This window comes from Melopsittacus undulatus, chromosome 13, assembly GCF_012275295.1.
Source record: "Melopsittacus undulatus isolate bMelUnd1 chromosome 13, bMelUnd1.mat.Z, whole genome shotgun sequence".
Classification (NCBI taxonomy): domain Eukaryota; kingdom Metazoa; phylum Chordata; class Aves; order Psittaciformes; family Psittaculidae; genus Melopsittacus; species Melopsittacus undulatus.
Window position 1 is genome coordinate 1,578,779 of NC_047539.1, and position 21,961 is coordinate 1,600,739.

Genomic DNA, 21,961 nt, shown 5'->3' on the forward strand with positions numbered 1-21,961 from the left:
GGTACCCCCCCCCCATTTTTAGATACAGACACTGAACTGGGTACATATGAACAACAGGCCAGCTGTCCCTTCATAGATGCTACAATCATTCTGTATTTACATAGCAAAACCTCAACATTTGGCTCATCAAACAGCAGGGGGAGGAACACAACAACCTCCTGCTTCCTGAAGTACCTGTGGGGCACCTCCACACAGGGACTGTGCTGGGAACCGGCTTAATCCTGAGGGCGAACAACAGCACCTCAGCCTCCTCTCCTCCATCCATCCATCCATCCATCCCTCCCTCCCTCCCTCCCTCCCTCCCTCCCTCCCTCCATCCATCCATCCATCCATCCATCCATCCATCCATCCATCCATCCACCCACCACCCCCAGTCCTGCTACAAGCCGTGTCCGGCCCTGCAGCACAACCGCTGCTGACCGCACACCCACATCAGCTCTCTATAGCAAAAACCAGGCTGGATTGAGCTGTGGGAACACAGAAGCCAGATACAGGGAAAGTCTCCTCATAGGCAGCAGCCTCTCAGCAATCTCCCTTAGCTACAAGCTCAGGCAGGTTCCCCTCTGCCTAGGACATAATAAAACCCCCGTTTCTAGCCTCTTAAGCTCTCAGTGATCCATGAGACAACCCCAAACACACACCAACAAACCGACCACAGCCCCAACCCGCCTACTGACGGAGCCGGCTGCCGCCTGCGCCTTTAAATGCTCCCAGGAGGCCCCGCCCCTTCCCGTCGCTGGCCCCGCCCACTGCCGCGCGGCTCTTCCGGGTCTGCCGCTTCCGGTTCCGGTTCTGTCGGGCCCCTGAGGCGCAGCGGCGGAGGTGGTGAGGGGTTTGGGGTGCCGGGTTATGGGGTACCGCGGTGTGGGGCGGTACTCGGGTGGTGAGGGGTTTGGGGTGCCGGGTTATGGGGTGCAGGGTTATGGGGTGCAGGGTTATGGGGTGCCGCGGTGTGGGGCGGTCCTCAGGTGGTGAGGGGTTTGGGGTCCCGGGTTATGGGGTGCCGCGGTGTGGGGCGGCCCTCGGGTGGTGAGGGGTTTGGGGTGCCGGGTTATGGGGTGCAGGGTTATGGGGTGCTGCGGTGTGGGGCGGCTCTCGGGTGGTGAGGGGTTTGGGGTCCCGGGTTATGGGGTGCTGCGGTGTGGGGCGGCCCTCGGGCTGGAGCTGCGCTCTGGAGGGTGCTGAGGCACAGCCCGGCATCCGCAGGATGGTGCCTGTCCCTCAGCCTTGATGGTAGGGGGGTAGCTGAGGCTGGGCCTGGTGCGGAGCGCTGTGGAGAGCCGGGGGGGCGGAAGGCTCCAGACCTGTTTGAACTCCCTCTTCTGTTCCTTTGCTGTGGAGGTGTTGTCTGCCTCTTGGCGTCTCGGCAGCTCCTTTGTGTTCAGAGGGGGTTGTATAGGGGTTTACCTCTCCCCAGCCTGGCCACTGTGACTGGGGATGCTTAGCCCTGTTGTATAAGAGGACCTCTCACTCCCTGCTCCAGCCCTGTGGGTCATACAGCTGAGTCAGGGATGATAAAAGTTACTCTGAGCGTTACTGCTTGGAACATTTTACTCTACACGAGAGTCTGTGTGTTCTAAACTTTGCTTTTGATGTGTTGTGACATCAAAGCAAGTGTCATATAATCTTACAAATTGGATAGAAGGAGAATTGAACAGGTCAGTTGTGTTTAACAGGACATAGCTGGGCAGGTCATTAGTCTCCATCAGTTTTAATACTGGTTCAAGCTTTACAATGTTTAGCAATCTGTTTTGCCCATGACTCTTGCAAAAGTGATATAGAAAGCTCACCCTAATTAAATCAAATAAGGTAATGGAGTGTAATTACTTAGAGGAGTGAACTAGCTCAAAAGTGATTACACCTACTGTAAGTCAGGCAACTCTTTTGATATGTCATTTATGCTTTAAGAAGCTTATTAACTTCCTTAGGTTTCATCAGCTCAGATAATAGTGAGACACACAGGAGCAAATGACTTGCTGAACCAAAGTTACAGGTTGTTCCTGTTTGGGTTAACTCTGGTGATACACAGGTCTCCAGCAAAAGCAGCTGCTGGAGTGAGAGTTAAATTCCTAACTTCCCCAGCTACACATTTCTGTATTGTGCATGTGGCAATTAGCATGATTCAAAGGAATTCTGTGGAATTTGTAGGGTAAGATCACATCTTAATGTTATTATGTCTATTTTTATTGTCATTGTGAAGTAATTTTCCCTGTTAATGGGGACATGTTGATACCTCTTCTTATACCATAAAACAAGGCTGAGGTGGTGCACTGTGTGAAGTTTTGAGCTGCATGTATCTATCCTGGTTTTCCAACAAAGTGACCTAATTAAGTCTGAAATAGAAATCATAATTTGATACTGATCAGAAACTGATTTTGGTTATAATAACATGTCTGCTTGCTTGTTGCCAGGCACTGGATGACCATACCTAAACAATGTCTATACCACGTGGAGCTGTCCATGCGAAATGGATAGTAGGGAAAGTAATAGGAACCAAAATGCAGAAAACTGCCAAAGTGAGAGTGACAAGGCTTGTGCTAGATCCGTACTTGCTAAAGGTAAGAGCTGGTTAACAACTTATCTTGCATGGTAATTTTTGTTTTGTCTGGAGGAATGTTTCATTGATTTGACTTGGGATTTTTGATAGCTCTTTACAAGGCAAACTCCTTAAGGAACATGCCTAATGATTGTCAGTTGTGCGGGTGACTGCAAAGGGTGAGCTGCAGTGTGTTGTGAGGGCAGTTCCTTACAAATTACCTGCTAAATGTGTTTCTTTGAAGTGCTTTGTTAATGCACTTCCTTTGATCTCAGTTGAGAAGATAAGTTTTTGTTGTTTCACACTTTGATTTAATTTTTCATATTGGAGTATGCTTTGCTTTGGAAAGCTGACATTAGTCACTTTTACAGTGAATTTTGTAGCAGTTTGCCTGTATGCATCATTGTAGGAATAGCTAGTATTTGAATCTATACTGTGATGTGCTGTACGAGCTTTGTGTTTATCACTTCTGGTTAACATGTTTCAAACCGGGAGATTAAAATTACTATTTTCTCCATTTTTAGATACAGAAACCTTGGTACATATGGGTGGAATAAGTTGCCTTTGCTGACCAGAAGGTTAAGGGTAGAGTCAGGATTAGATAATCAGCCTACTACTTTATGCAGCAGAAGAACCTGTTAATTTCTTTCTTAAACGAAAGGTTCTGAATTCTGCCACTCCACTAAGAATAAATGCTGGAACTTTTATATGAATGAAAACTAACTGAGCAAAAAAACTCAAATGAGAAACATCAGAATACTGATTTCAGGACTGGTGAGCTTTAAATGTAGTAGGATGAATAGGAATTAACATCAGTTCTTGAACTGTGGACTGCAGAGGGAAGTCCTTCAGCTTAGAAGAGCCAAGGCAACTGTCTTGCTGAAACAGTGCTGATATGAAGCATCCTAAGGAGAGGAAGAGTGAACACAGCAGTACCAGAGAGCATCTAATTTAAAAACTATATTATAAAGTTTCAGTTCTTAGTGAATTTAATTTGTTTTATATTAGCTCTATATTTGCCAGTTGATTAATTTTGAAATCTAATGCCACTGTTTTTTTCCTTCTACAGTTCTTTAACAAACGAAAAACCTATTTTGCCCATGATCCATTGCAGCAGTGTGTTGTTGGAGACATTGTTCTTCTGAAGGCTTTGCCTGAGCGAAGGAGCAAACATGTGAAACATGAACTGGCTGAAATTGTTTTCAAGGTTGGAAAAGTCATAGATCCAATAACAGGGAAACCCTGTGCAGGAACGAGATTCCTTGAAAATCTGTCGGATTCAGAAAATCTGACAGAGGCAGATACTACATATCTCAGTGAAAAACTTCAGGAACTTAAAGTTTGCTCAACAGACAAACAGGGGGGAAATATTTAAACCGAGAGCCCTGCTGTTGTATGTTACATGTGCCAGTGAGATCTGTAGTCCAAATAAATAGTAAGCATAGTTGCTTATAAGAAGAGGTGTTACAAATTGAAAGGCATCTCAAATCTTTAAATTAAAATAAGAGAAAACATGAGTTTAGTGTTAACACTTCATTTTGTTGCATGTAGTTTTGCCCCAAGCCTTGACAGTTTTAAAGGCCAACTGCACACCTGGAATGAGTCTTTTGTATGGAGAAAGACAAGAATATAACTGTATAATGTTTAGGTTTGGTGGGAGGGTTATATTAGTTGATTGTTCTGTATTTCAGGCAGTTTTTTGTGGTTTCTGGGATTATTTAAGATAGTGCTATTAAACCTTTTAAAAGGAAGTGTGGAATTTTAAAACCTGCTACCTGCATGTGTCCTCATTTCCTCTTACAGTTGCTCATACCACATGGCAGTATCTTCTGACTTCCAAAATCTGTGACTCTCAAAAACACCATCATTTGCCTTTATAATGGCAGTAAGGTGAGAATAAAAACTTTGGGTAGCTAGCATGCTTGCCTTTGTAATCTGCCCAAAGCAAGTATTTAGTTCTGGGAGAGATGGGTCTCTTTGAGCTGCCAGCAGGAAAGAGAAGCTGATGGGAATACAAAGCCGAAAAAGCAGATGTAAAGATGGTTAGATTTAGTCTTGCCAGAAAAGCTAATTAAAACAACACATTTTGGGAGAGGTACAGGTGCTGATTTGTTGTATACTTTAATATAAAACTAGAAGGCCTTAGCAGTTAATGATTAAAGATAACTTTATCCTGCTACAGTTCAGGGAGTCTTGTGTCCTGTCTTCCAGGACATAAAGCAAACCAAGAGTGTGTGGCTGTTCCAGCAGCTTTGTGTTACCAACTCTTTGTTCAGATCTAAAGGGGCATCTGCCTGAAAATGCAGCACTGTGGGGACAGCATTCCATGTCCCTCTATGGAGGGGAGAGTGGTATATCAAAGCTATGAGAAAGCCTTTTTGAAGCATCTGGGTGTGGAATTGGTCTTTGTTTAAGATCAGAAGCTAAACAAGGTTTATCTGAACAGACTTCCCCTGACCTAGAATATCTTTCTTTAAGAAACTGAACCATATTATGCTGGTAGTTGTGTTCTATTTTATTATTTGCCCTTCAATTTCCTTCACCTGTATGAAATCAGGTTCAGCTGCCTGCAGTTTGCTACCAAAGTTCACTTGAACTCAGCAAATTATCTGGGCCAGGAAGAAGGAGAAACTTGCATTTCCTTCAGTGCTTCAAAGGAGAAAGTCCCACTCTTTGAGTGCCAGTCCTCAAATCCTCTCCCAGGATGACAAGACACTTCAAATTAATTAAATCAATAATGTGAACATGGTCTCTGGAGAAGTGTCTTAAACATATGGCTGTAGGTTATTCTTGTTGGTATGTATGCTGAAGTGGCTTAGGTTGATGCAAATGACTTGGTAACTGTAGCTGGCTGATTAAGGTGCTTGTGGAAGTGGAAGGAAATCTGGGCTCTGACTTCAGCTCCAGCGAATGTAAAATGTGAAACTCCATCCCTAGCAGAGATTGAGAAGAATGTGACCCAGGCTGGAGCACAGCCCTGGGCTGTGGGGAATACACTGAAGTTGTATCTGAGCAGGCAGTAAAGGCACTTAACCCTCAGAACTTGGGATGTGACTGTTCTAATAGCTAGATGTATAATGCTTGTAAGAAATAGAAACAATTTCCTGTTTGGTTTAGGAGTTACATCTACATATAATTGGGGAAGTAAATCTTTCCCTGTATCCCCTATGATTTTTCTGGATTAGCTGTTGAAATATCACTCTTTTATGTGAAGATTGCTCAATCACGGAAGGTTGCATGTGGTTTCCAGTTTACAGATAGGCTTTCTGAGGGCTGCTCTAGAGCTCAGCATGTGGTTAAATGTACTTAGCCTTAACTTGCTTTTTAAAAGAATGATGGCAACTGTAGGTTAAACTGGCTTTTAAAGTCACCACAAGCATTGTAATTCACTGATGTTAAAGCACATCACAGGTGCCTCTGAGTGCTGATAATGGAAGCGGTGATGTGATTGATGTGGGTGCTCTGCAGGAAGGCAAGGTTTGCTCATTATCTTTTCGGTGCGTATTGGCTAGTTGCTTTTAGAACTGACCTTTAACTATTAGCCTAATTACAAGTTTATATTTAAAGCTATTTAAAGGCTTGATGCTAGTACCAGTTTACACACCACCGATTTAACCAGATGAAACACGGCTGTAGCAGAGCACAGGGCAAAGACAATCCTTCAGCTGCACCCTGGTGCAAGACGCGTTTGATGAATAAGAAAACAAGCGTTTCCACATGATTCTAAACCCGTTTTTGGCCTTTTTTTGGGACACATCCAAACACAGCCCTCAACTCACCCCAACATACGGTCCTGAGCTGGAGGGGGGGGGGGAGAGGAGGGGGTCCGCGCATGCGCACACGCAGGTGGTGCGCCCCTCGCGTCCGCCGGCGGCGCTGCAGTGCCCAGACCCCCAAGCCCCCCCCTCTCCCCCGGCGCAGGAGGGAGGCGGCCGGAGCAAGATGGCGGCGCGAGTGCTGCTGCGGCGGAGCCTGGCGGCTGCCAGCGCCGGGCCGTGCCTCCCGTCCAGCGGCGGCCTGGCCCTCAGGTGAGCCTGAGGGGGTGAGGCGGACGGGAGCGGGCGGATGGAGCCGGAGCTGGCACCGCCCGAGCCGCCCCGAGCCCCGCCGCGTACGGCTTCCCCTCACCCCCTCCTCTGACTGGAAATGGCGCCCCGCTCGTCAGGGCAGCTGCCGGGCCGGGCCCGCGGCCCTCCCGTGGGGCGGGCGGTGCGATCCGCTCGGGGTGGCCTTCAAGGTCATGGGCCCCAGGGCCAGCCCCTTCCCCTCCCTCCTCCCAAGTCCGCCCCTGGCCCGCCCCACCGGTGCCCCGCGTTCTGCCTGCCCCGACACGGCGATGGACGGGGTGCGCCCTGCGGCCGCGGATCGCCGGGTGTCGGGGCCCATAGCACCCTGCCCACATGTGTTCCTGGTGCTCTGCACCCAGACATCCCTCCGGGGTCAGGGTGTGCAGGTACCCTGCATCACAGCTCCAGAGAGCAACAAGGTGCGTGGGCACTCTGCATCTCATGTCCTGTGGTGTTGGGGTGCATGGGCACACACAACAGCAAAACCCCTTGGTGTTGGGGTGCACAGCTGCTCCACATGGTGCCAGGCTGCACCCCTGCCCATGTTTCCCCCAGTGTCAGGGTGCCTGGTACCAGCATCTTGCCTTGACCACAGCTACACAAGGACTTCTGCGTGTGTGTGTGTACCCTTTGGGTGTGAGGGAGCATGTGTGCATCCATCCCATAGGAGCTGGGATGTGTGTGCAGGTGCATACACCCCGCAGGTGCCAGGGCACACACACAGACACATCATCACGTTTGGGGTGCAGATACTTGCGTGCCCTCGTGTCTGCCGTGTGCAGGGTCAGACACATGCACACCTCCTGGGTGGCTCGGGTACACACAGAGCTCTCAGCACACACATGTGCACACATGTTGGGTGTAGGATGCAGACACACATGCTCCCTGGGCGATGGGAGGCAGAAGCGCCAAGGCTGGGATGGATCTACAGGCATTCTCTCTCCCTGCTGTCTCAAACCTCAATATGGGCAGCAGCCCCTGTGCAAGGCTAAAGGCATCGCTGCAAGCAGCTGTTTATAACAAGAACGGGGAGAGCTGTGGAGTGTGTATGTGGTGAGGTATTATGTACATGTCTTAGTTTCAAATAAACGTTGTTTAGACCACAGATCAAAACCTGACAATTACAGACAAGTTGTTTTTCTCTCCAGGCAGACATGGGTTATTACAAAATCTAAGTAGTTCTCCAGATACCTCCCACCCAGTTTGTGCTAATGCAGAAGCTAAGTGGGATAGAAGTGTTTTCACCACTGTTTTTAATCTAAGCAAGCTATTCAGCATTACCCTTTTGTGTGTACAGCCACAGATCTTTGTAGCAAGAAAGCTAAGCCCATAGTTAACATTTGTAGGGTAAGAACATATTAGCAAGTCAAGCAGTGCCTTTTATCAGTATTGTTCCCAGAAAGTAAAACAACTGTGAAGTGTGGTGATAATTCCATATAGAGTCTCTGCATGCATTCTATGTGTATATTCACATTTTCAGTAATGGTATTTGGGTTTTGGAAAACAATTTGATTCTAATACCTGTTTATTTGGTACAGGTATTATAATATTGTGGGGCATAATGTTATGTTGATTAAAAGTAGATCTTTTGGATGACGAACTCATTTGTGGTTGATGCTTACAACTGGCAGTCCAGTTGCTAATCTTGGGTACATGCTGCCCACACAAGTGAATCAGCAGCCAGTGCAGGCCTTCTCGATTTGTGGGTGTCTAGAAGGAGGCCAGTAGTGTAGGACTTCTCTAAGGATATGCATTAAAAATAGAGCCCCAGCATCTCAGGTTGGATGCAGTGAATAGTTCATAAATATAATAAACTGAATAAATTTATATATATATACACATAAATACCATTCTTTATTGTAAATAAAGTGTATATTTAGGTGGATAGTCATGATTTGTTAGACCTTGTTCATCAGGAACTTTACAGTTGCTAGGTGAAAGTTTTTACATAAATGGAAAGTATTACTCACTTAATTGTATTGAAAATTAAATATACCTCCAGATTTAGGTTCAGTTGGACATCCAACACATGAGACTCTTCCAGTTTCAGTATTATCCCGATAACTCCAGCTTACTCTTGCTGCTGCTGAAGGTGGTTCACAAAAGAAAGCATCATGATTATTTGTCTCTTTCATCCTCAGAGGTTGCTGCAAACAATAATCCTCATAGAAGAGCATTGTAAATCTTAGTTTGCTAATTCTGTTTAATCAAAGGGAGGAAATGGTGATAATTTACAGATCTGAGTTGGAAAAAACCAAACACTGCAGGACTGGTATTGAGTTCGGTCTCCTAGAGCCCTATTTGCTGTCCTGTGAGCATTAATGCTTACTGTAAGGGAGATTGCTAAACCAACCTGGATTTATTGGGTAGGGTTTTCCCCCCATCATCTAGGACAGCTTGTGTTCCTGTGACATGTGTGACAACAGTACTGCAGGCAACAGCCTTATCATGGAATGCCCTTTTAAATGCTTGTACTCGGGAATAGCTACTCAGCTTTCAGCATGGTAACATGTTTGTGTGTTTGCCTTGGGCCAAAGAAGGCACCGTTTTCAATAATGCTGTCTACCCATTATTTCTTGACATTGAAGGTCAGCTCAGCTGCAGTTGTTCTGCTTGTTATTGTTTCTCTGCTATGAAATAGCTCATTTCCTCCATCCTGCTGCTCCTACAGGGTGAACCAGTTCTTTATGTCCTTTTCAGACATTGAGACTAAAAGGTTGATTGTTGAAAAACAGGGCCAGTGTGAACTCCTCCTGTGTCATACAGACAGGCAGGTTCAGGAAGGTCTTTTTCCAAAAGGAAGGTGAAATTTTCTTTCCCTACATTTTACACCCCCCTTGAATGATTGCTACAAGCTTTTGCTATCTGGAAGACAGCTTTATAGCTGAAGATTGAATTGATAGCTACCTTCTGGAGTTATTAGTAATTAACAGTGAAACAGTGAGGTGAGAAAAGGTTTAACTTTCCGGCTGAGGTGCTACGTTTTTAGTATGTCAGAGGAGTAGTATTTCAGGAGAAACCCCATATCCAAAAGAGGCAAATTGAAGGAGGTGCTTCTTAGGAAAAGCAGAGAAGGCATTTGAGCCTGTGGTCCCCTGTCATACATTGTAGAGAAGCAGTTGAATACATCAGCTTTCTTGTCCTCCTGCACACAAGTTTTGGTGAATGAGGGTTTTTCTGTCAGCTAGAAAAAGGCATAATTCCTTTAACACAGCATTTTAAAAAAGCACAGTTAATGGTAATGTTTTGTGTACTGTGGTGTGAAGAGAAGTGGTGCTATTTTGGAAGTGAATAGAAACTGCATAAAGTGTACATAGAAAAAGAGTGAAATTTTGCTTCAAAGAACGGGAAATTGTGGATGTTGCACAAAGAATGGGATGTGTACCCCTGCGTAGTACACTTGCCAGGATTTGGAATTGGAATATTTGCAGGCTGTTTCCTGCCACTTGTAATTTTTCCCAAATTAAACTTGCATTATGTTTTTTGTCTTGAAAGATGTGCTATTTAACTTTTCATTTTTGGAGCTATGTTTAAGGAACATATGGCAGTTACTTTCCTATTTACACTGTACACATTCTCCCTTATGCACACTGTCTTTTTGCTCTTTTTCACTCTTGTCTGTATACATCAGAACAGACCCAGCCTTCTTGAGTAAAGACATGGGATTAAAAAGAAGATGAATAGGCAGCAAAAGCAGCCATCCACCCATTCCCTGCCATGCACACGAAGAGTAAATGTGGATGGTGGACGGTTAACTGTTTGGCTCTTCATCTACTAAAATGGTGTGTAAGAGAGTGAATCTCAGTGGGGAAAGGACTGCCCTTACCTTTATGGGAAGTGGCTCCATGGCAAGTTTTAGTAGCAGATGTATGTAACTCTGTATTTGCATTGAACTTGATTGTGGGCATTTTCAGTGACAGTCTCATGTACTTGTTAACATGTAGGGGGCTGGCATCTTCAGCTAGCAGACCTCGTGAAGACAGTTGGTTAAAGTCGCTATTTGTTCGCAAAGTCGATCCAAGGAAAGATGCTCACTCCAACCTTCTAGCCAAAAGAGAGACCAGCAGTCTGTATAAACTACAGTGTGAGTGATACATTTATATTTCCCATTCCCATTTCTTCATTCTGTTCTTGCATTTCTCACGTAATGTTGTTGTTTCAGTTCACAATGTAAAACCAGAATATCTAGACGCCTACAACAAGCTTTGGTAAGTGTGTGTGTTATGTTTTCATGGTTTAGACATGTTGATTTGATCACAAACTGTATTGGCAAATATAATTATTTAGAGGGGAGGTGGAACAATTCTGCTTTTACTTTCAGGGTGTGGGGTTATATAGATCATATTTTTCTTGGAGAGAAATGGCAATAGATACTTCACTCATTTCACCCCCTGCCTTCCCTCTTGGAGGTATCATTTTCCTAAGCTGGAATTTAGGATGATGCCTGTTGTGAACACACTGATGGCATTTGTTGGAACAGCTCTGCCCCTTCCCTTAGTTGTCTTACAGTTACTGGGCCATGCAGGTAAATCCTGGTATGTTAGGATGTCCCACTCCAGCTGCCATGTAGGAATGTGTTGGGAGTGGTTGTCTGCATACAGGAAGGGAGAGGTCAGTGGTAAGTAAAAACTACATGCTAGTATGAAACTGAAGTAGGGGGATGACTTTTTCTCAGCTCACCTATGTCCTTTTATAAAAGCAATGTTGCTGAGATCTGCTCCTAAAGAGCTATGCAAATCCTTGAATAGGAGCTTGGCATTGGGGTCATGTCTTCAAAGGGAGCAGTAGTTAATGGCTTTTCCAGAAAGTTGCAGCTCTATAAAATGTATGAATTAGTAAAATTTTAAATTTACTATTTCAGGGATGAAATTCCAGAAATCTTGGTCCTGTTCTGCCTTTATAATCACTGCTCTGGAGCCAGCACAACTGCCTGTTCAAGAGCTGTGTGTTTAGATTTGGAAACGCAGTGAGCCTCATGTTTCAAAACAGCAGTGCTGTCTCACTGACAGTGAACATCTTGTCAGTTAAACAAAACATTCTTACCATAATGATACCCTGCTGCAACCAATGTTTTTAAGTGTGCTAGATCAGTGAGAACACTATCTGGGCTGGACGGGGGGAAGAAGTTCACAACTCCTAGTTTATGTCCTTTACTCTGTTACTGGTTGGCTGTACTAGCCTTTGGCTAGATAACCAAAACTCTTTTCCTTCCTATACAAACATAGAAATCCACTAGAATAACACTCAGTCATAAAGTATATTTAGCTTTTTTGTTTGAAAAGAAATACAGAGAGAAGCAACATTAGCAGTCAGCCAGCTTTCTGTTTGAAAGCTTAGTATAAACATGCCCAGTTATACAAGATGGAACCATTTCTATGTGTTACCTCCTGAGCTACCTAAATATTGAGTGAAAGCAGAGGCTTTTATTTTCAAGGAAAGAGACAGTAGCAAAGGAGGAAATTACTGACAGCAATCACATGAAGTACGTGTGGTTAGATTTATCCTAATGCAGAGCAAATTTAAGTATTCCAGGGAAGGAGAAAAGAATAGAGGAATAAAAAACCTAAAGCCTTTTTGAACTTGCCTCCCTCCTCTCCCTAAATGAAAGAGGAACAGATTAATTCTTTATAGCAAATGAGAATACCAATTGCTCATTATGTATTAATAAAGAAATAATATAATGAAGACAGTTATGAGAGTACTTAATGAAGAACTATGGGTAAGGACCCCTCCAGAAAAATTAACAGTTATTTTTAAGAAGGAAAAAGATGGCATCTTTTTTTTAAAGGTTTTAAGGTATTATGTGGTGGGTTTTTTCCATGATTTGCAACAAAATATATTTTAGGGTTATTGTGATGATCTAACATTGCTGTTGAAAGCTGCCTTTCTAGGACCTCACTATGCTTTGCAGTAATGAAGCGATGGTGAAACAGCCTTGGAGAGTCATTCTGTTATTTACACTGTGTAGTGAAAAATGGTGAGGTACAAATTGATATGAGAGTTGCTCAAGGTTGTCTAGAAAGTCAGTGTCAGAACCAAGAGGAAAACTCCTATCTAATACTCTGAGCCCAAGGCCAGCCTTTTATTTGCTCTTGTGCAGAGACTCATTGCCTGTGAGCCAAACTGAGTAAGAAGGGTAATTATTCAGGGGAAAATAGGAAAAGGTGAAGTTCAACCAGGCTAATTGCCTTATTCTTCAAAGTACAGTGCAAGGAAAGCTGGCTTCAATGAGTGGGCAATCAGAGAAGCTTCTCCTGAAGCTAATGTCAGCCACTTTTAAAGTTTGTAAAAGCCATTAGGAATACTGGCAGTAGTCAAACAGAAATGTTGTGTTGGGGGTATTTTGAAGGTGGTTTCACTGGATGCTTCAATGGGTAAGTTGCCTCAAATGAAAACCACTTTCTGAAATGGTAGAAAGGAATAAGGCAGTATACTATGAAGTATATACTATGAAGTACAGTAGTCAAAATAGTTGGTTTTATTCATTCACCTCCACAGTTAATAGCATTGTAACTGATACAGAAGACTGTCCTTTGCTATTTTTGTGTGTTCTACCTCCCTTGATAAAGGAAAGCTTTTCCCAAAGCATATCACCCATGTAGTTAATCTGTGTTTTCTGTAAGTGAGATATCCTGATATTTATTTTCCTAATGTGTTGGATAACCTTTTAGGTGACAGACATAATACATTGCATCAAAAGAATTCAACTATGATGTGTATGTGTCATACAGACTTAAGAAATGGTAACATTTACCTTAATTTCCCATAGTGTTGTCTCAATCTTTCCCCTGTGTAGCAGATCTTTGTATTTCAGCTTTCTCTTCTGAAAAGTAGAGCTTATGAATTTTCATACCATAATGATAAACGTGTGGTGATTTGTTATACGTATCAACTGTAGCGTCCCTGAAGGAAATGCAATATAGTGTCTGTATTCCTTGTTTTCAAGTCAAGAGGTGCTGCCAAAGATTCATGAAGAAAAACACTACCCATGTGCACTGGTGGGGACTTGGAACACGTGGTACGGAGAGCAAGATCAGGCTGGTAGGAGATAGAAGTACAACAGAATGTAAAACCATACAAGTGAAACGTGTGCTTGGCAGGTTTCTTCTCTTTAAATCATCTCTGTTGACAGTAAACCTTTAGCAATGTATACAGCGAGGGTGTGTGTGCATCAGTTATCAATAGTCATATTAACATTTACAGTGCTTGCTTTTTGTCTTGTTGAGTTTGACAGTAAAGCATTAATTCCTAAAATTTGTCCTATTGTTAATACACTTTCATGTTTTCCAGGTGGTAGATTCACAGGTCTGGGAAATGCTTGTGAAATGTGGTCCTCTAATATGTTGTGGGCACAGATCATGTTCCTGAATATTTAGGGTAAAGGCAAAGGCTTACAAAGACAGAGTTTATCATGCACTGGCCAGCATGAAAAGCTTTACTCAGACTTTCATACTGTAATTGCTGTATGATAACTAAGTACGAATCATTCATGTCATCTGAAAAAGAAATTATTGCATTGTAAACTCATAACAATAAGCTAGGCCTTTACTGGTGGCAAGTAAGAATATTTCTGCTCATGCTCATAGAAGGATACTGCCTAACTGTGCAGATTGAAAGTATGTTGGAACTAGAAATAACTGAAGAGCTGCTACAGAGGTAAATACAGAGAGTCTAGTGTAAAGAGAAAACCTGAAAAATTCCCTAGGCTCTTGGAAATGGAAGGAATGGGAAGCCACAGAATGCTGTACTGGTATTTGTTGCCTAGTTTGCTATGTAGCTCCATTGTTAGAGCTATGCTAATAATCAACGTAATTGCTTCGTTATTAAAACTGCACTCCATGTACACATGAATTTGTCCTGCATTCACAGCATATTGCAATATTGACACTGAACAAATGCAAAGAAGTAGCAGTAGATAAACCAACCAATGTCTGAGAAGCAAATCTAAAAGTTGAGGGGAAATTGGGGAATGAAGACAGTTGAAATGAGAATATTTTAGCCAAGTCTCATTTGTTGCTTTTGTAACATATTAACGCTGACTGTATCTGTAATTGCATCCATAGCTTGCCTTGAAAATGTTATTGCAGCAGTTCTAGCGGTGTAATGAAGCAGAGTATTGGGTTTTGACTTGTTCAGTATTTGTGCCCAGGCTATGTTAATATTAGGTGGATAAATCAAATTTGCCCTGGGGATAAGACAGCAGAAGCAGATGCGCTGCATGAATCTGCTATCGTAGTGAAGTGCCTTACATTAGTCTCCAGTTTGCTCTCCTGGAGAGAACAGGCACAGGACTGCTTTAGAGGAGAGAAAATAGCTTTTGTGACTCTTTGAGGTGAAATATTGTTGCCTTGCTATATTAAGTGCTTGTAAATACATCTTGTTATAATTTATTAAAGACATCTATTATGATTTATTGAAGAGAGAATGCTTTGAAAAAACTTAAACGTGGATACCTGTTTTGAATATGTTTTTAGATCCTAGCAAATGTAACAATTCTGGCATGTTCAGATACCTTCTGCCTTTTTTAATGTAATGTTTACCTCAAAACCATCATTTGCATCATTTTTCATGTCCTACAGAAATTGTGTTGCTTTTTGTGCTTGAGTAATTTACTGAATTAACAAGTCTACCCCTCTATTGCTCTGAGATGAAATTGGTATAAAGCACATTTTTGGACTTAAATTATCCTCTGAAATTGAGGATACTTGAAACTACAGTCACATAAAGTTAACCCAATGCATGGCAACAAAAAGCCCTTTCAGAAATTGCCCTGTTACCTTCGGAGTAGATGGCAACATTTGCCAAGAGAACCTTTTTCCAAAAGCAGATGATTTCATTGTTCTTAAAATGCTCCCATTTCACAAAGAAAGCATGTGTCATGCTTTCTTTAATGCCATTTACTTTGAAACATGTTACCTGATTTCTGAGTGTTGTATGATTCTGTAGTATGAACAGCATTTTATACTGTGACATTCCATAAGATTTAGCACAGGTCTGTGACATCCCTGAAAAAGCTTCCTTTTGTCTGTTTCAGTTCATCTGTGGAGATACGAGGGAGGGTATCCAGCTCTCAATGAGGTCATGAATAAACTCCGTCAAAATAAGGTAAAATGTGTTCATTTTGTTACAATTGGTTATTTTACTCCAAAGAGAGCAAATAATAGTCAAAGCAAGAAACTGCACATTTGGGTACCTGCTTTTGCTTCAGTATCTCATCACTTCCTGAAAGAAACCTCTTTGGAAAAGTGTCTTCTCATATTCAGGAATACTGAGGTTTAATGTCGGAATACTTTCTGAAACAAGTTCACTTAGTGCTGTGGAAACATGCCAGTTGTAATCTTCAGATATGCCAGGGGAATTTAGATGCCTTTGCAATGTAAAGGATTTCCATGTCCCAGAATCCCAAGACAGCATTAAAAACCCCTATGCCACCACATGGTACACTGCTTTTTGTTGTTGAAACAGAACACACACGTTGACAGCGATCCCATTGGCTTTTAGGAATTCACAGAGTTCCGCAAAGAAAGAGGTAACATGCTCCTGTCCCGCAAGAACCAGTTGTTGTTGGAGTTCAGTTTCTGGAATGAACCTGTTCCCAGAGCGGGGCCTAATATTTATGAACTGAGATCCTATCAACTTAGAGTAAGTTTAATTGTTTTTTGTTTGCTTGTTTGTTTCTTTCTTTCTTTCTTTCTTTCTTTCTTTTCTTGTTGTGAAATGTTCAAAGCATGTTTATACAATATAGATGGAATACAGACCTCATCTTAGAAATGTGGTTCTTATCAAAGCTGGTGTCTGAGTTGGTCTCAAAGTGGGGGGTCCAAAATGAAGGCAGGCTCCAACAAGATACTAGTATCTGCAGGGCTGAAAACCCTGTGTTTTCATTTGAAGGAAACTTCAGGCAGAAAGAAGTAATACAGTAAGTAAACAGAATAATTACAGATGATTATACTATGTTTATCACTCAAAGGAAGTGATTTTGTTCATACATAATTGTTTTCCATATGTAAATGTTGTGAAAACTGTCCAAATATTCTAACTTTCTTTCAACTACAGTTTTAACAGTTTGTTTTGGTTTTTGTAGCCTGGAACAATGATTGAGTGGGGAAATTACTGGTAAGTGTCGCTTTAGCACTTGTTTTCTCCTATTTGGGAGACATATGTTAAAAAATCACGGAGTGGAGGTGGCAGGATGGTACCAGAGCATTTCAGTCATCCAGTTAATGGCCTGCTTCTGTACTTACACAACTTGTAGGGCAGTTCTTTGACCCTTCATTTATCCTTCAAGGAAAGAAAGGGAATTCTGTGTGCAAACAACACTAAGGGCTTTATAGTTTAGCTTTCCTTCATATAACCCATTTAGCTTTCTGTAATATAGCAGAAACCATTTATTATCATCAAAAACTGTAGTGAAGGGTTGCAGTTAACTCCTTAAGAGAGTGTTGATCTTTCACAAACCACAAGAAGCTGACATACTTTTGATTTAAATGGGCTAAATCTTTGCTCTTTTAATCTTTAAAAGTCAAGTTGCTTCTTGAAAAGCTGTTGAGCAGCACATTTCCATTTTAATATCTAGGTTAAAAGCATTTGAGACAGCCTTCTGTTGAGTATATGCTTCTGACTTTGTCTTACTGAAAAGTAGTGTAAGTTCAGTTTGCATTCACTATCCTTGCAATTCTAATGGTTGATAGAGACACCATCTGAAGTATTTTCAAGTAGTTTGACAAAGGTGAGGGCTTGGCTTTTCAGACATGTCGTTGTAATTGATACAATTGATATCTATAGCAGTAGCCAGTGTGTTTCAGAAGCTGCAGCAGATTAATACTTAAGAGAAGTGTTGATCTTATTTACACAAGAAACCATGGAGTGTTACATAGGACAGCTGCATTCAAAGGTCTGTGTGAATTAAAGAGTTGTATTCCACTACCCCAAAATCTGTGGTAAGTGAGGGTGATATGACTGAAACTCAAGGATTTGTTTTAGAAGAACCTGCTATAACAATGACATGCCACTTTCCACTGGTCCAGCAGTTATCTTTATACTGAATCTAACCTTGAAGTATGATTAATGCACAGTCTAGTAACACCATGGGCCTGCAATTTTAACTCATTGTAACAAGATACTTAGGTATACTTTAAATACTTAGTGCTGAGGAGCAGTGTATTGCAGAGGTTTTTCTTATTTTTAATTGTGGAAGTGTACTGCAGATGCTGTTTTAATGCTTCACCTGCTTTCAGTGCTGTTTTCCTTTTAGCTATTGCCTATTTCCTACCCAGATCTGCTGGTTTTAATGGCTGCTTTGCTCTTCTCTAGGGCTCGTGCAATTCGTTTCCGACAGGATAATAATGAAGCAGTTGGAGGCTTTTTCTCACAAATCGGACAGCTGTATATGGTTCATCACCTCTGGGGTAAATCCATGTTCTTTGCTTTTATCTCACTGAATCAGCCCCCAGCAGACTGTTGCCTTTGCCCAGGAGACAGGGCTTTTACAAAAAGCAAAGGAACATCTTTAAGGGTTGTTGGGATTTTTTTGTTTTACATTGACAGTGTTGATGGTTTTGTGTAGGTGACTTTATGCTTCAAACAAGAAAGCAGAAGTGAACATTTCATGTTTCACTGTCTTTCCATCCAGTTTCTCATGGCCCTTTCTTATCAGGGACTTACTTGTTTGCTTTCAATAGCATAAGCATGACAAGCAATATCCTGCCATCTCTTCTCCATCCCCATTCATGCTGAAGCCAGGTTTTTACAGTTTAGTTTCAAGCATCACATACACCACACCTACAAAAAGGAAAGTCAAGTCTTTATTTACATTACTACATCAAGGTGTTTTGGCTTTCTCTGTGTGTCAGTCTCCACAAATGCTTTACCTGCTTCTACCATTGTTTGAACTTGAAAAAACTCATCCTCTAATATTTAGTTCAGAAAATACACAGCATTATCTTCACATCTCAACAATTCAGAGTATTACATTCCAGCATTAGAAATCCGACAGCACTCCTCTAAACTCTTGCTTTATCTGTCTTACCTGTGTCTAAGGCATTCCCTCCTTTCCCCAGTTCCTTCTGTTTGCGTGACTTTGGGAGCTCTTCATTTTTGTGGAGAACTTCTGGCTTTATTCCTTCCCAGTGTTTTCAGCCTCCTACTTAATGCACTAGAATACTTTTAAGGGAGCTGTTCATGTGTAGAAAGAAAAAGAGTTACTTCTAAGCTTTGTGCTTGTTGTTTTCCCTCACCAGCTTACAAAGATCTCCAAACCAGAGAAGATATAAGGAATGCTGCGTGGCATAAACCAGGCTGGGATGAGCTAGTCTATTACACAGGTAACCTATTAACTTCACTGGAATGCTGGAGGTAGACTTTTGTGCATGCCATCATTTTTCTTCTTTAGTACATTGCACAGTGCTAAGTTTTGCATCTCTGGTGCTTGTGTCTGTTTGTGTCCAAAATGCAGGGAGCCACTAGTGAAATTTATATTGAATGATTCTTTATAATATTCTATGCAGTACAGGAGCCTTGTTAAATGCATTCCTTTGGAAAGGGAATTTTGACTTTGGTAACTAGAAGCCAGGAGATCTTTGAGATCAAAGATAGCTTTTGTAACAAACCTCACCAAAGTATGCTCAGCACCATACATATGGGTACCACAAGGTGCATTTCAAAGGAAGTATACCAGAAAAATGCAAGATAACTTTCATTATGGGGGAAAGGACTAGAACTGAAATGCTTCAGTTATAGGAATGTCAGTGGCTGCTGATGACTTAGCATGCACTAGCAAGGAGAGTAACTTGGGGGTAACAATAGCAGCTCAAACTCAGTGTGCAGAACTGCTCGTGATCTCTGTTAGTGACATTGAAACCTGTCTCCCTGTTTTTTTCAGTGCCCCTTATTCAGGAAATGGAGTCCAGAATCATGATACCATTGAAGATTTCTCCGCTTCAGTAAAGTCACTGATTTACTTGTGCCTACATAGATAAAGTGACAAGTATTTGTCTTAAATTAATTTATGGTATACATTGTATATCATAGTCTGAAATATAAAAGTACTGTATTGAGCTTATAAAAGAGACCTCTTTTCTTCAGAATCTAATGACTTTTTGCTCTTAGGATTGTACCAAGAAAGCAAGAAATACAGGACGGGAATTAAATGTTGGTTAATAGAAACAAGTACAAAGACATACATGAGTTCCTCTGTGAGACAGCTCCTCAGGTTAAGTATTGGCGTACAGCATTTAATATCTTCTGTTACATAGACAATGCCCAGTGTTCAATAACAGCAGAGTCAAGTGTTACAGTTGTTGTGGCCTTTGTCTAGCATTATGTGACTGCAGATTCTAAAAGCAAACATGGAAGTTCTGAGACTTGAAGCTCTGAAGCCCTCGGGCAGCTCTGAAATATGCCTTCACTGTTGTAGCAGGCCTGAGTCAGTAAGTAGCTCTGAATTTACCAGTAGGCAGTCATGAACTGAGGATAGTACTGTCTGCCAGGTGATAGCCTATGGACAGAGAACAGGGCATTGTTTAGCCAGGGCTCTGAAGCCTGTTGACAATAACCACATCTTTGTGTAGATCTCTACACCCACAGTGAATCTTGTGAAGTGTAACCTACAGTTTTCAAAGAGATACTGACCAGGCTTAGTTGTCTGAGTGTTCCGCAGGGAATCAAGTTCAGTGAAACACATTTCTCTCTACAGCTAAGGTGGAAGTCTAGGAAAAGGGGTTTAATTTAATAAGCAATCATGACTTCAGACATTTGCTTGGTCGGGTATTTCACTAAGTGTACAGTAGGTACTTAACAAATCGATGTGTGAAACTGCCGCATGTTGAGTCAATAGGATTGGCATATAGCGGTGTACCATTATGTCCAGTTCTATTTTGGTTTCACTTTTAGACTAGAATGTATCAACCCTTTTGGTGTCTGCAATGATGTGAACATCCTGTAAGTGAAAATAATATTCTCTCTTTCAAGTGGCTGCAAGAATCAGTGTAACTTACAGAATGTACAAATCAGTTACTCGATGTCCAGTTTGTACATTTCAATGAGTTTTCAGGAAGAACATATCAGTCAATAAAATCCTTTTACTTTTCACATTTTACTGGCACCTTGTATGTATTGCACCACCCATATCTCTTCTCATCTTGCAGTGTTAATTATGGAAAATGTGAATAATTGTGGAGAATATTCCAGCTCAGTTAGCCACTGTCATGTCTCTGGGTTAGGGACAGCATTGCCCAGTATCCTGCTCTCTTTCCCCAAAACAAATGTGCAAGATCTCCATTATGTGCTGTTTTGCTGAGGTTCTAGAGGTCATAAGTGCTGTGGTAAATACAAAATATGTTTTCCTTTTGATTTGTCTCCACAAATTCATATTTCAGGTCTGATTTCTTCTGTATTCCCATGTGAATTACTCTGCACTGTTGCCTTTGCTTGAATTTCATCTTGTACAAAGTCAATATTTGATGTGATTCTTGCTTGTTTTACGATTTTCCTCCTGCTGCCAACTGATGATGGGATTTTACTGAGTAAAATTCTGTACTAAATTAGCTTCAAGTTCTCAGCTTGGCTTACACGTGGGCCATGTGCATCAATGCAGCTGTTCCCTCTTGTAAATGAGCCCTGAGCAGTACTATCATGTGGGGCTGTCATTTTTCCAGGCTTTTGGGTCTACTGCTTAGCTGCGAGAGGAAAAAAAGATGACAGTATCAGCTTCCAGTCCTGGTTGTGTCTCCCCTTGTCCTCCTGTATTTCTTGTTCCTAGAGAATTGCTTGTAACTTACCCTTCACAACCAGCAATTTCAGAGACAAAAGGTGAAAACCATTTTTGGAGTTAAAGGATTTTGTGGGTTCTGATGCAATCCATGTTTCTTACCTTCAGCTGGGAGCACTAGGAATTCTGGTCAGGTAGAGCTCTTGTTGTTTGAGGATCACCAAGTTTTTCATGAATAAGAAATCCAAGGAATAACTGGATGTTCTGCAGGGTGACATCGCACAAGTCTCTTCAGTCTTTATACACTGCCTAAGATCTGAATTCCCACTAGTGGTATTGTCATGTATTATGGAAGTGCCTCCTGTCATTTGGAGCTCTAAACTCATGCTCTGGCTGTCATCAGAAAGAGACCAGTTCCTGTTACTTAGTTACAGATAACTATGTAAACTGGAATGTACCACAGTAGATAAATAAGTAATGCTGATCTTTCTTGCTTCCCTTTGCCTGAGCCCCCTCTGAAGTTGGGTTTTGCCCTGTTGTAAACACTATTGTGATTTTCCCTTCTTAATTTCATGGCTGATTCTGCCTTTTTCCTTTGGTGAGCAGTATGTCAGCAGAGTTTGTAGGGTGCAGAACTGAAGTCACTTTCCA

General features: G+C 42.0%; 2 protein-coding genes across 5 annotated transcripts; both read left to right on the top strand.

Moving 5' to 3' along the window:
* The first annotated feature begins 763 nt into the window (after positions 1 to 763).
* On the top strand, positions 764 to 4,053 carry MRPS17 (mitochondrial ribosomal protein S17). Of its 3 annotated transcripts, none has more exons than XM_031053641.2 (3): positions 764 to 825; positions 2,412 to 2,558; positions 3,606 to 4,053. In XM_031053641.2, the coding sequence occupies exons 2-3, from the start codon at positions 2,436 to 2,438 to the stop codon at positions 3,909 to 3,911; spliced, it is 429 nt and encodes a 142-aa protein (XP_030909501.1). In that variant the 5' UTR covers positions 764 to 825; positions 2,412 to 2,435; the 3' UTR covers positions 3,912 to 4,053. The 3 variants fall into 3 exon arrangements, with proteins under 3 accessions (XP_030909501.1, XP_033924562.1, XP_030909502.1); XM_034068671.1 differs by having other exon boundaries at positions 764 to 822; XM_031053642.2 differs by lacking the exon at positions 764 to 825 and adding an exon at positions 1,585 to 2,149.
* Positions 4,054 to 4,365: 312 nt separating this feature from the next.
* Positions 4,366 to 20,694, top strand: NIPSNAP2 (nipsnap homolog 2). 2 transcript variants are annotated; one of them, XM_013130358.3, is made up of 10 exons: positions 4,366 to 4,426; positions 10,548 to 10,687; positions 10,766 to 10,811; positions 13,550 to 13,644; positions 15,638 to 15,708; positions 16,105 to 16,245; positions 16,688 to 16,719; positions 17,917 to 18,011; positions 18,843 to 18,926; positions 19,484 to 20,693. In XM_013130358.3, exons 1-10 carry the CDS (start codon positions 4,416 to 4,418, stop codon positions 19,546 to 19,548), a joined length of 780 nt encoding a protein of 259 aa, XP_012985812.2. In that variant the 5' UTR covers positions 4,366 to 4,415; the 3' UTR covers positions 19,549 to 20,693. The 2 variants fall into 2 exon arrangements, with proteins under 2 accessions (XP_012985812.2, XP_033924561.1); XM_034068670.1 differs by lacking the exon at positions 4,366 to 4,426 and adding an exon at positions 6,446 to 6,564 and having other exon boundaries at positions 19,484 to 20,694.
* The last annotated feature ends 1,267 nt before the right edge of the window (positions 20,695 to 21,961 follow it).

Bases quoted from the DNA above. Each gene is read 5' to 3' on its own strand.
- MRPS17 (XM_031053641.2), top strand. From the start codon at position 2,436: ATGTCTATACCACGTGGAGCTGTCCATGCGAAATGGATAGTAGGGAAA. The intron at 2,559-3,605 runs GTAAGAGCTGGT...TTCCTTCTACAG, and splicing joins TAGATCCGTACTTGCTAAAG to TTCTTTAACAAACGAAAAAC.
- NIPSNAP2 (XM_034068670.1), top strand. From the start codon at position 6,479: ATGGCGGCGCGAGTGCTGCTGCGGCGGAGCCTGGCGGCTGCCAGCGCC. The intron at 10,812-13,549 runs GTAAGTGTGTGT...CTTGTTTTCAAG, and splicing joins GACGCCTACAACAAGCTTTG to TCAAGAGGTGCTGCCAAAGA. The intron at 16,246-16,687 runs GTAAGTTTAATT...TGGTTTTTGTAG, and splicing joins TGAGATCCTATCAACTTAGA to CCTGGAACAATGATTGAGTG.